General features: G+C 42.7%; 2 protein-coding genes across 2 annotated transcripts; both read left to right on the top strand.

Moving 5' to 3' along the window:
* Positions 1-884: 884 nt before the first annotated feature.
* LOC309561700 (olfactory receptor 1J2-like) lies at positions 885-1,835 on the top strand (the record flags this gene model as incomplete). The annotated part of the gene is made up of 1 exon (XM_082265687.1): positions 885-1,835. The coding sequence occupies one exon, from the start codon at positions 885-887 to the stop codon at positions 1,833-1,835; it is 951 nt and encodes a 316-aa protein (XP_082121813.1).
* A 10,322-nt stretch (positions 1,836-12,157) lies between these two features.
* LOC309561614 (olfactory receptor 1J2-like) lies at positions 12,158-13,108 on the top strand (the record flags this gene model as incomplete). Its single annotated transcript, XM_082265617.1, has 1 exon — positions 12,158-13,108. The coding sequence occupies one exon, from the start codon at positions 12,158-12,160 to the stop codon at positions 13,106-13,108; it is 951 nt and encodes a 316-aa protein (XP_082121743.1).
* Between the last annotated feature and the right edge of the window lie 680 nt (positions 13,109-13,788).

Consider the following 13,788-nt stretch of genomic DNA (forward strand, 5'->3'; position numbering starts at 1 on the left):
AGTGAAGCCCCTAAAACATAATACTATCATAAGTAAACATTTAAAGCATTAAAAGTCCCGGCATAAAGTTCAAGAAAGGCTTAAGGCACCTCAAATGTGCCAAAGAAAAACACATGTGAATATAAGCCGTCCACACGTCACATCGGAGTACACAAAGGGGTTGATTTACTAAAATTGGAAAGTGCAAAATCTGGTGCAGCTCTGTATAGAGACCAATCAGCTTCCAGGGTTTTGGTCAAAGCTTAATTGAACAGGCTGAGGTTAGAAGCTGATTGGCTACCGTGCACAGCTGCACCAGATTTTGCACTCTCCGGTTTTAGTAAATAAACCCCAAAGCCTCTTACCAGCACATATTGGCCATAAACTTATGGAGTGGTCAAATAGCTATAAAGTAGTAAAGTAAAAATTGCCACGCTAAATAAGTGATAGTCCAAAAATAACTTTTTCTTAAAAAAAATAGTCCATATAATGCTCACAGTTGCTTCGTCAGGACCAATTGCAGACAAGAAGATTAAACAAAGTGAAGCCCCTAAAACATAATACAATCATAAGAATAAACATATTCATTTGGAAAAAAAAAAGGCTTTCAGTGGATGTTAAATTTAAATATTAAAGACTGTTCTCAATTATAGGAAAATGGCTCCCAAGGTGTTATAAATTACATATTAAAAGACCTTTAATGAGACTTTCAGCTTTGTGTTCTTACAACACATCAGACCGTCCTGAGGGAATGCCAACATCTTATATAAGAATAAATCATTCGCTGGTAAAAATGTCTGCATGTAAACCTGTGCAGGCACACCGTACATGTCTTCTAATGATTAATTCCTCAAATCCTTAATTTTATTACAGTATTATAGTGATGAATTTAAACAAAGAAAAAAATGAATAATATTAGGAATAAGACAGAGATTTCCTCTATCACTCTTGTGGGTCTATCAGACCATCCACTGACCATGAATGGACTTTTTGCGTTCTTCCTTCTCATCTATCTGATGACTCTTATCACAAACCTTATTATTTTTTTCTTGGTCCTCACTGACCACCATCTGCACAACCCAATGTATTTTTTTCTTGCAAACTTGGCATTTCTGGACATGTCCTATTCATCAGTGACCGCACCAAGGATGCTCTTTGATTTGGTCACAAAAAGCCGATCAATATCCATTCCTGCCTGTATAGCCCAAGTCTTCTTCTACATCTCCTTTGCTATCTCAGAACTTTTCTTACTCTCAGCTATGTCCTACGACCGCTACATTGCCATCTGCCACCCCCTACATTACAAACTAATTATGTCTTGGAGAGTCTGTGTTAATATGGCCTCCTTGGTCTGGGTTGCAGGATGTTCTCTCTCTTTAAGTCATACTTTATTTTTGCTCAGGTTGTCCTTCTGTAGGACAGCTTCCATCCGCAACTTCTTTTGTGACCTTCCACACTTGTTTCAAATTACATGTACTGACCCCTTCATAAACATGGTGGCCGTATTCTTATCAGGTGCTAGTGCTGCATTCGGAGCCTTTCTTCTGACCTTTATTCCCTATGTCTATATTTTCAGTACCATCCTCAGAATCCGTAGCAAGACTGGAAAGATAAAAGCATTCTCCACCTGCACCTCACACCTCACTGTGGTCTTTATCTTTTATGGCTCTTTAAGTTTTATTTACTTGGTTCCCTCCTCCAGTAAAATGGTCAATTTAGAAAAACTGTTTACAGTCATATCTTCCCTCATTAACCCATTGCTAAATCCTCTGATCTACAGCCTGAGGAACAAAGATCTCATTGAGGCACTTATGAGGTCTTATTATCACTTAAGTTTAATGAAGGCACCATACTGAAAATTTTATTGTCAGGGGGCGTGGCGTATGGCGCTGGAGATGGCCGCATAGCTCTGCAGCTCCGCTCGGCCACCCCCGGGACTTCAGCCTATATAGACCGCTAGGCCACTCACCTCTATTTGCCTCCCGCCGACCCCCCCCCCCCCAGATGGCGAAGGGGAAAAAGGGATCCCATCAACTTACCCGGATGGATGGATTTCTCCTTTCCAGCGCCGCCGGACTATGGCAAAATAGCGCTGGACAGCAGCCGCGGCCTTCACAGAACAGCGCGAGCAGGCAAGGGGGATGTTCGCCCCCGCTCAGGCAAGTGGCTAATCCCGGCAGTGGGAACTCCTCAGGGTCTTCCACACCCCCCTCGCCATCTTCCAGGAGCCCTGCTAAGCAGAAACCTCGCCGGGGGTCCTCTCCTCCAGATCACCTACATGGCGACCAGATGGACCTCATGGTGGCCCCCTGTAACTCACAGGCCCAAACCATGCCCATGGCTGATCCCTTTGTGGCCTTTCCAGCAGGAGACCATTCTGTGCCAGCCTCCCTGCTGAAAGACATGCTGCGTTCCCTGTGGTCCTCCATCCACAATGACATGGTGCAAGGACTGGCCCAAACACAGCGTGAAGTTCGCCAGCTGGGGGAGAGGGTAGACATTGTTGAGGCTTCTATGGACAAATGCACGCTTTCCCTTAATAGCCTTGTTGAAGCACACAATGGCCATACAGAGGACATAGCCTGGCTAAAGGATAAAGTTGCGGACTTTGAGGATAGGTCACGTAGGAACAATTTAAAGCTCAGAGGGGTGCCAGAAACGGTGCAACCCCAGCATCTGGAGAAAATGGCCAAATATCTATTTGCTGCACTGGTGCCATCCCTCTCTGTGTCTGACCTAGAAATCAACAGGATCCACAGGATCCCCAAACCCAGCTTTATTGCACAAGACCTGCCTCATGATGTTCTCCTCAGAGTCCACTTTTTTCAATCGAAGGACAAAGTGCTCATGGCTTCACGACAGCTGCATTCCATGCCGGGGGAGTCCCCCAGATCCAAATACTCCCTGACTTATCCAGGCACACGCTTCAGAAATGCAGAAATTTGGCCACTATAACGAAAGCTCTTCGGAACCATCACATTCCGCACAAGTGGAAACATCCAGCTTTCTTGACTATCACTCACAATGGCTCTTCAGTCACCATCTCTACTATAGAGGAAGGTCTGTGCTTGTTGGGGGATCATCATGGAGCCATCACCTCGGTCTGCAACTCCATCTTCACCTACACCCCTAGCAGGGGACTGACAGATAGTCTCACAGAAGTGTTCCAACTCCAGACAGAGTTCAAGTGACGGTGAGCATGCCTCCTTACAGTTCCCATCACAGTCCCAGGCCTAGGATGTGACCTATCCCTATGGCCCCTCGTTCTTTGTTGCGGGTAACCCCTGCTTTTGGACCTTTTTTTATGTTCTGTTCAGCGCATGGCGCAGTCGTTGGACTCTTTCTCCCTCCCTGTCCTTGTTCCGACACAAGAATTCCCTATCCGATCTCCTTTGCTTCGAGAATGTCTTTGAGTTTATGCCTGTCCTACCCTTCGAGTGAATACTTTGCCCACATCCAGATGATGCGAGTTTGCCGGTTTTATCCACCATGACCATCAAGTTCCTTTCGTTGAATGTCAACGGCCTCAACCACCCGGTCAAACGCTATTCCTTGTGGACTGAACTGTGCAACAGTCGAGCGGATGTAGTATCTATCCAAGAGACCCATTTCAAAGCCACCCGGCAGCAGAGATTCTCTCACAAGAACTTTCCTAACCTTTTCTTTGCTAATGCCCCTGAGAAAAGGCGTGGGGTCCTGATTGCGATCAAGGACACGATCGCCTTTTCCTTGAAGGACAAGATCTGTGATCCGGATGGCCGTTTTTTGATACTCCAAGGTGACTTTAACTCAATGCCTCTGACCCTGGTAGCACTATGTTCTCCAAATAGCCATCAGAAGCGCTTTCTCCTCAGACTATTTCGGAAGGTATCCACGAATATCTATGGCAATCTGGTAATGTGTGGGGATTATAATGCTGTGGTCGACCCGGGGCTTGACAACTCAGTGTCCGCCCAGGGCTGACAACTCTCTCTACACTCACTCCTGCATAGGGAACAACTTTACGATGTCTGGAGGTGTCAGCACGGTTCGGAGGGGGACTATTCTCACTACTCCTCCAGACATCGCTCATATTCTCATATTGACTTGTTCGTGACGGATCTCCCTTTACTGGGTAAGGTCTCCTCCTCGGCCATTAGAAGCATCATATGGTCTGACCATGCGGCTGTGGAGATGGTTCTGGAGGAGAGTGGACCCAGGGAACGGACATCCATATGGCGCTGTGACACTAGGGTACTTCAGGAACCTCTCACTGGTAAAATGATTGGGGACCACCTGTGTGAGTTTTTCAAGATCAACGCCTCTTCGGTTTCGGATTCTTGATCACTTTGGGGTGCGCACAAGGCTTATATACGTGGAATATGTATTCAACAAACTGCCAGACTGCGCAAAGCCTATAACTATAAACTTGCGTCTCTCATCTCCGAGATCCGCGATTTGAAGGACATCCACAAACTTGCTCCTACCCCCTCAGTGGCCAGGGATCTGACCCAGAAGAGAGAATACCTCAAGTCCCACTTCATGGACCATTATGATTGCCACCTTAAATCTCTCAAACTCCGCTATTGCGCCCATGCCAACAGGGCAGGCAAGGTTTTAGCTTCCAGGGTTAAACAAAAGAGGGCAGCCACCCGCATCTCCCACCTGACACACCATAGAACCAAGGCTAAGCTCACACATCCTAAGGATATCGCGAACGAGTTCGCAACTTTCTATGGTTCCCTTTACAACCTAGCCCAGGACCCCTCTACCACCCAACCCAATTCCGAAGCCATTCAACATTTTTTGGATAGGCTCTCTCTCCCCACCCTCACCACTGCTCAAACACAGTCCCTCTCTTCTCCGTTCACAACGACGGAGGTCTCTAAGGCGATCCACTCCCTACCCACTGGTAAATCCCCAGGTCCAGACAGATTATGCAATGAGTATTATAAGCTCCGCAACAATACCTTAAGCCCCTTTCTTACTGAAGTATTTAACCAAGCTGCACGGTTCTCTGCATTTCCCCGGGAAATGCTGATCGCTTATATCACGACTATCCCCAAGCCTGGTAAGGACCCTAGACTTCCTGCCAATTACAGACCTATCTCCCTTCTTAATAGTGATCTTAAGATTTATGCTAAAGTACTGGCTGCACGCTTACAGCCCATTCTCCCCCACCTGATTAAAAATCCATCAAATGGGCTTTATGCCGGGCAGGCAGACGTCGGATGCTACCAGGCGAATCATTGATCTGGTCCACTTCGTGGAGAGCACTCGAACGCCTCCTCTGCTCCTCATGTTGGACGCAGAGAAGGCGTTCGACAGGGTGAACTGGTTTTCCATGCGTATGACTCTGGAGAAGTTTGGCTTCTCTGGTGGTATACTATCCGCCCTGTTGGTACTCTTGCCCCTCGGCCCAGGTTCTCACATCAGGCGTTGCCTCGACACCGTTCGTCATCACTAATGGCACCCGCCAGGGATGTCCTCTCTCCCCAGCAATCTTCAATCTTATGATTGAACCTCTGGCAGAGGCCATTCGGTCTGACGACACGGTGGAGGGGTTCCGTGTAGGAGACACCGTCCATAAAGTCAAACTTTTTGCAGATGACATTGTGGTTATCCTGACTAACCCAATCCAGCTGTTCACCGCATACTCCTAGCATTTGGGGAAATCTCCTACCACAAGGTAAATACCTCAAAATCCCTAGCACTTAATATGGGAGTTAGTCCGAAAGTAGTAGCCCTTTTACAAACACAATGCCCCTACCCTTGGTCTGATGACCAGATCCCTTACCTAGGAGTGAATATTACCCCCTGCATATCCAGACTCCTCCCTTCTAACCTGGACCCCTCATAAAAAAAATAAATCGGGAAATGGCCACCATGGCAAAAGTCGAACTTTCCTGGGGTGGCAGGATGGCTGCCTACAAAATGATGATTTTACCACAGTTGCTTTACCTGTTCCGGGCGCTCCCCATCCTTTTCCCAAAAAAATACCTGGATGCTCTTTCTCGGGGCCTGCGCAAATTTATATGGTGTGGTAAACGAGCAAGAGTATCCGCCTCCATCTTGTCTCAGCCCAAAGCATTGGGTGGCGCCAAACTACCAGATCTTCATACTTACTACTGGTCCACCAGGCTGGACTAACTGCGGATATGGTTTGCCCATGAGCATGAATTCCTTTGGTCATCTCTAGAGAGTCACCTGTCACCGACCAAAGACCTGCGGATGTTTCTCCTGGGTGACCTCTGGGTCCCCTGGCCTCTCTCTGGGCTTCCCCCCAACGTTGTGGGTCTCCCTGATGGCTTGGCGGATGCTGGGGGGCGCACAGGTGAAGCTGGATGAGGTGGCTACCAACCACTCCTCCTCTTTGCCACTGAGCCTTCAAGAAGCACACCTACCCTCCCTTCAAACATCATCGTTGACCCCATTAGTTATAGCTGATCTCTTCCATTTCTACAAGGGGGACACTCTGCTGACCACGCAACTTATGATGCACTGCTTCCAAATACCACCCTCATTATTCCTTACTATACTACGTATTCACAGTCCTCAGAAAGCACCTTTCAATAAAAAACAATATCCAAAAAAAAAAAAAAAAAAACTTTATTGTGAACTTTGTTATTTTTTCTTTTTTTTTAAATTTTTGGGCCGTTTTCAGTTGACTAAAAATTTCAGTAATGTAATTTATAGAATGTATAGATGTCAGGGGCTCATAGCCTTACTTACCCTCAGGGCCAGAATCAGCATAAAGTGGCTTAGGCAGAATTAGACAAAATGCACCTTCGCCTGTTTAGACAAAAATCCTTGCAGCGGCCCTGCTTAACCTTGCATGACCAGGGGGCATTGTAACCCAAAGACCTAATGTCACAGATTCAGGATGCTTTGCCATTCCTCAAAATTACTATTTTGCCTATCCTCATTTTTTATTCCAAACAGTTTTATTAATTTGAGGTATAAGGCCCGTTCACATAGGGGCGATCCGACTTCCAGGGGCGACCTCGGAGCGGCCGCCACGGACTTCATAGCATTGAAGTCTATGGCGGTCGCCTCCGGTTTGCCCCAAAGAAGCTCCGGACCCTTTTTCTAAGTCGGAGCGACTTGTGTCGCTCCTATTAGAACGGGTCCGCAGCTTTCCTATGGAAGGCGACCTACGGCGACCTGTGAGGCGACCAGGTCGCCTCACAGGTCGCCTTAGTGTGAACGGGGGCTAATTCACAATTTATTTATTTTTTTTTTCTTAGTCTGCACATTTGTACATTTGCAAACGCAAAATGGTGGGGTGTTATCACCCCTCTTTCTTATTTTATCTCTTTTTCTCCATGGCAGGAGGAGGTTTTAGCGGCTGCATATTTAATTAATATATTTTATATATATTCTTATATATATATATATATATCTATATATATATACAGTATATATATATACACTAAATTTTGTGGTGCACATACATACGAATACTATTTTATTATTTTTAATTTATTGTAATTTCTCAGTATCACGTTTAGGTGGTCAGTAGGCGCAGGTGTAACCCCCCCCCCCCTTTTTTTTCTTAATTTTTTTAATGTAGTAAAGAAATACAAGGTTTGAGAACATTGCACATCATTTTTTTCTTGTTAAATAGCTTTTATTAAAATTATTTAAAATAGTAACAAACAGGGAAAGGAAATCATAATAATAACAGAGGAAAGCAAACTCATAAAACATTGATATTATGGCCAGTAGTACATAGGTGCAGTTATGCAATCTAACTTCACGCCCATGAAGATAAGCCTTTACAGCATTAAGCAATCCAAATATACGAATAGCATTAATACTTATAAGATGGGGTCACTGATGGCCGTTCTCTAATCGGGCCACCCCAAATGGGTACACACTGTGTCCAGCTGGGGGGGGGGGGGGGGGTAGACCCTCCGACAGCTAAACATCCGCGGACCACCATATATTAGACTGCCATGTACATAGTTCTACAAGATGTTATTTGTGACACTAACAGAGAATATATGAAAGGTAAAGTAAAGGGAATACTCTTTGGTGGTAAATAGGGTTGAGCGAACTTGGAGTGTATTGTTCAGGATCGTACCGGACTTTTGGGTATTCGGTACCCGGCCCCGAACCAGAACATTTCACTGTATGTTCGGGTACTGTCCGTTGTTCGGTAATGTTATTTGATGTTTTGGCGCAGTTTTAATGGCACGGTTTCAACAGGTGCAAGGCAGCCAATCAGCAAGCGTTTAACTAGTGTGCCCTAGAAGCCATCACAGCCATGCCTACTAATGCCATGGCTGTCATTTGCCAGTGCAGCATGTGACCCAGAGTCTATATAAGCTGGAGTCACACAGTGCTGCGCGTCACTCTGCTATAACTATACTAGGGAGAGGTTCCTGATACATCTGCTGAGGGAGAGATAGGAGATTACTGTAGGGTCAGGCTGGAGATTGCTTTGAGGGAAAGTATAGGAACAATCTTCTTTAATCAGACAGCGATCTACATTGATTGTACTGTGTGGGGGTGCAGTGCACGATCTTTATGCCCTGACCTGAGCCCAGTGAGGAGGAGAAAGGAGAAAAAAAAGTTTATCTGTTAGGTGGGCGGCGTGCGGTGCTGCACATTTAATGCAACCTCAGTGCATATGTGTCTGCTTAATCTGCATTTAACAAAGAAAAAGAAAAAAAAATGTTCCTTCATATTTAACTTTAACATACAGTGTTTAGACAGACACTGCTTTTCTAACCTGCTCTTCAAAAAGCACCAATGTGAGGGGAAAATAATTATTTTTCAGTATTTAGGGAAAAAAATATTTTTCAGTTTTTCATTCAAATGGGTTTTTTTTTTATTCAATAGCGGAATAGAACAACAACAGTATCCAACCTGTTAGGCGTGCGGTGTGTAGCGGCCATTTCCTGCAAGCTCAGTGCATATTTGTTAGGGGCAAAAAAATTTGATTGCGGCCCTGTCTGCATATGTTACAGTGACATACACCCATTACATACTGTTGTATTGCACTTTGCAATAAAAAGAACCCATTTAGTGGCAAAAAAAGTTGATTGCGGCCCTGTCTGCATATGTTACAGTGACATACATCCAGTCGGCCGGCAATCAAATCTATCACCCTCTCCGTCCTCCCCCCTCCCGGGATGGAGGGCTGGCTGGCTGCCCAGATGGATAGCCAGCATCCTTACCTGCTCCTTCCCCGAGTGGCTGTGAGTCTCCTCCGGCCGTACGTCCCCTCCCTCTTCCTGGCCAATGTCCAATAAAATCGTTTCTCTTTTTAGCCAAACAGGAAAGGGGTCTCTTCCTGATTGGCTGGGAGGAAAATCAGCGTGATAATAGCGAATATTCATTCACTATTTTCATACAACTCTGCGTCCCGAGCCCACCCTTTTTTGAAGCCTATTAGAGCCTCTGGCTCTAATCACGTGCTTCGAAAAAAAAAAAAAAAAAACCCTATTGGAATCCATGTGTCCGGCGCCCTGCATGTAGATTAGGGGGCCGGACACATGGATAGAGGGGGCGGCGCCCCCACAGAATGGGCCGCCACTGGGTTAGCCATGATACCTTCAAACCACTGAGGGATTCGTTCTAAGAGCTGGATCATAGTATAATGCCTGTCTAGACTCTTATAATGTGGAGTCTATAGTTCTGGTAAGGATACATCTTATTAATTATCACGGTGGAGAAGCATCTGATGGATATTCATTTAAATACTCACTTTCTTTGGACACTCAAGGACTTCTTTTTCTGTTTGCTCTGTATTATTCATTGAACTGTTTGAGCACTATATGGACTATTTTTTTAGGAAAAAGTTATTTTTGGACTATTACTTATTTAGCGTGGCAACTTTTTACTTTATAGCTATTTGACCACTCCATAAGTTAATGGTCAATGTGTGCTGGTAAGAGGCTTTGGGGTTGTTTTACGAAAACTGGAGAGTGCAAAATCTGGTGCACCTCTGCACGGTAGCCAATCAGCTTCTAACCTCAGCCTGTTCAATTAAGCTTTGACCAAAACCCTGGAAGCTGATTGGTCTCTATACAGAGCTGCACCAGATTTTGCACTTTCCAATTTTAGTAAATCAACCCATTTGTGTACTTACATGTAACGTGTGGACGGCTTATAATTACATGTGTTTTTCTTTGGCACATTTGAAGTGCCTAAAGCCTTTCTTGAACCTTATGATGGGACTTTTTATGTTTTAAATGTTTACCTATGATAGTATTATGTTTTAGGGGCTTCACTTTGTTTAATCTTCTTGTCTGCAATTGGTCCTGACGAAGCATTCTGCAAAACGCGTTGTCTTTCGAGCAGACGTACTCTCTTATATTGACGCAATGTCTTATATGTAACCTTGATTCATGTGCGAATATGTGTTCATTATGCATTGACTTGTAGGATTAATTGGAACCATTTTTTTGGGGTTGAGTTTCCTCCTGTTGTTTTTTATTTTTGTATATTATGTTTTTAATGGAACTCAATAAATGTGAATTTTATATAATTTTTTGATATTGAAGTCTATCCTTTATGTGCCCATAAAGTCCACCTTTGGGCCTAGTTGTTCTTACAACTGGGCTAGTTTTTTGACTATTTCTTGGATGATGAGACGCTCTTGTTAGCTCATTTTATTTTGTTCTTTGTTTAATGTTTTTTTTTTTTATTTATTTGTTTGTCAACAAATTGCGTGAGTTGCTCTTCTACAATATTATCCAGGCGTGGTCAACAAATTGCGTGAGTTGCTGTTCTACACTATTATCCAGGCGCGGGTGCATTTTGAATAATTTTGCAACTTTGATCTACAATTTTTTTTTTTTTTTTGTAGTGTTTTAGGTCACTCTGTCTACTAGCTAATAATTAAAATAGGAGACAAAAAAAAATAGAAAAAAACTAAGGCAGGCCAAACTGGGTAGGTTTATATCAGTACGCCAAAGGTTACCACAGTGTAGGTGGTCATCCCCTGGCTCTAAGGCATATACACAAAAAGCTATTCTGGAAGAGACCAGAAAAAAAGGAGAGCCTTACTGGGATGAACAATAAAGGATAGACTTCAATATCAAAAAATTATATAAAATTCACATTTATTGAGTTCTATTAAAAACATAATAAACAAAAAATAAAAAACATCAGGAGTAAACTTAATCCAAAAAAAAGGGTTCCAATTAATCCCACATGTTGATGCATAATGAACACGTGTTCACACATGAATTAAGATTACATATAAGACATTGCGTCAATATAAGAGAATACGTCTGCTCGAAAGTCAACGCGTTTCACAGAATGCTTCCTCAGGACCAATTGCAGACAAGAAGATTAAACAAAGTGAAGCCCCTAAAACATAATACTATCATAAGTAAACATTTAAAGCATTAAAAGTCCCGGCATAAAGTTCAAGAAAGGCTTAAGGCACCTCAAATGTGCCAAAGAAAAACACATGTGAATATAAGCCGTCCACACGTCACATCGGAGTACACAAAGGGGTTGATTTACTAAAATTGGAAAGTGCAAAATCTGGTGCAGCTCTGTATAGAGACCAATCAGCTTCCAGGGTTTTGGTCAAAGCTTAATTGAACAGGCTGAGGTTAGAAGCTGATTGGCTACCGTGCACAGCTGCACCAGATTTTGCACTCTCCGGTTTTAGTAAATAAACCCCAAAGCCTCTTACCAGCACATATTGGCCATAAACTTATGGAGTGGTCAAATAGCTATAAAGTAGTAAAGTAAAAATTGCCACGCTAAATAAGTGATAGTCCAAAAATAACTTTTTCTTAAAAAAAATAGTCCATATAATGCTCACAGTTGCTTCGTCAGGACCAATTGCAGACAAGAAGATTAAACAAAGTGAAGCCCCTAAAACATAATACAATCATAAGAATAAACATATTCATTTGAAAAAAAAAAAGGCTTTCAGTGGATGTTAAATTTAAATATTAAAGACTGTTCTCAATTATAGGAAAATGGCTCCCAAGGTGTTATAAATTACATATTAAAAGACCTTTAATGAGACTTTCAGCTTTGTGTTCTTACAACACATCAGACCGTCCTGAGGGAATGCCAACATCTTATATAAGAATAAATCATTCGCTGGTACAAATGTCTGCATGTAAACCTGTGCAGGCACACCGTACATGTCTTCTAATGATTAATTCCTCAAATCCTTAATTTTATTACAGTATTATAGTGATGAATTTAAACAAAGAAAAAAATGAATAATATTAGGAATAAGACAGAGATTTCCTCTATCACTCTTGTGGGTCTATCAGACCATCCACTGACCATGAATGGACTTTTTGCGTTCTTCCTTCTCATCTATCTGATGACTCTTATCACAAACCTTATTATTTTTTTCTTGGTCCTCACTGACCACCATCTGCACAACCCAATGTATTTTTTTCTTGCAAACTTGGCATTTCTGGACATGTCCTATTCATCAGTGACCGCACCAAGGATGCTCTTTGATTTGGTCACAAAAAGCCGATCAATATCCATTCCTGCCTGTATAGCCCAAGTCTTCTTCTACATCTCCTTTGCTATCTCAGAACTTTTCTTACTCTCAGCTATGTCCTACGACCGCTACATTGCCATCTGCCACCCCCTACATTACAAACTAATTATGTCTTGGAGAGTCTGTGTTAATATGGCCTCCTTGGTCTGGGTTGCAGGATGTTCTCTCTCTTTAAGTCATACTTTATTTTTGCTCAGGTTGTCCTTCTGTAGGACAGCTTCCATCCGCAACTTCTTTTGTGACCTTCCACACTTGTTTCAAATTACATGTACTGACCCCTTCATAAACATGGTGGCCGTATTCTTATCAGGTGCTAGTGCTGCATTCGGAGCCTTTCTTCTGACCTTTATTCCCTATGTCTATATTTTCAGTACCATCCTCAGAATCCGTAGCAAGACTGGAAAGATAAAAGCATTCTCCACCTGCACCTCACACCTCACTGTGGTCTTTATCTTTTATGGCTCTTTAAGTTTTATTTACTTGGTTCCCTCCTCCAGTAAAATGGTCAATTTAGACAAACTGTTTACAGTCATATCTTCCCTCATTAACCCATTGCTGAATCCTCTGATCTACAGCCTGAGGAACAAGGACCTTATGGAGGCACTTCTGAGGGGTTATTATCACTTAAGTTTAGTGAAGGCATCATACTGAAAACATCATTGTGGACTTTGTTATTTTTTATTTTTTTTTTTATTTCTGGGCCATTTTCAGTTGACTAACAATGTCAGTAATGTAATCTATAAAATGTATAGATGTCAGGGGCTCATAGCTTTACTTACCCTCAGGGCCAGAATCAGCATAAAGTGGCTTAGGCAGAATTAGACAAAATGCACCTTCGTCTGTTTAGACAAAAATCCTTACATCGGCCCTGCTTACTCATGCATGGCCAGGGGGCATTGTAACCCACAGACCAAATGTAACAGATTCAGGATGCTTTGCTGTTCCTCAAAATTACTGTTTTGCCTATCCTCATTTTTTATTCCAAACTATTTTATTAATTTGAGGTATAATTCACAATTTATTTATTTATTTTTTCTTAGTCTGCACATTTGTACATTTGCATGCCCAAAACTGTGGTGTGTTATCACCCCTCTTTTTTATTTTATCCTTTTTCTCTGTGGCAGGAGGAGGTTTTAGCGGCTGCATATTTAATTAATATATTTTATATATATTCTTATATATATATATATATATATATATATATATATATATACAAAAATATATATAAGATTGCACAAACCAATCAAAATATGCTTATTGCGATTTTTTTTTTTTTTTTTTATTACCAAAAATATGTAGCAGAAAACAAATTGGCCTAAATAGTTAAAACA

The sequence above is a fragment of the Pelophylax lessonae genome (assembly GCF_965119305.1).
Source record: "Pelophylax lessonae genome assembly, chromosome: 8".
Lineage (NCBI taxonomy): Eukaryota > Metazoa > Chordata > Amphibia > Anura > Ranidae > Pelophylax > Pelophylax lessonae.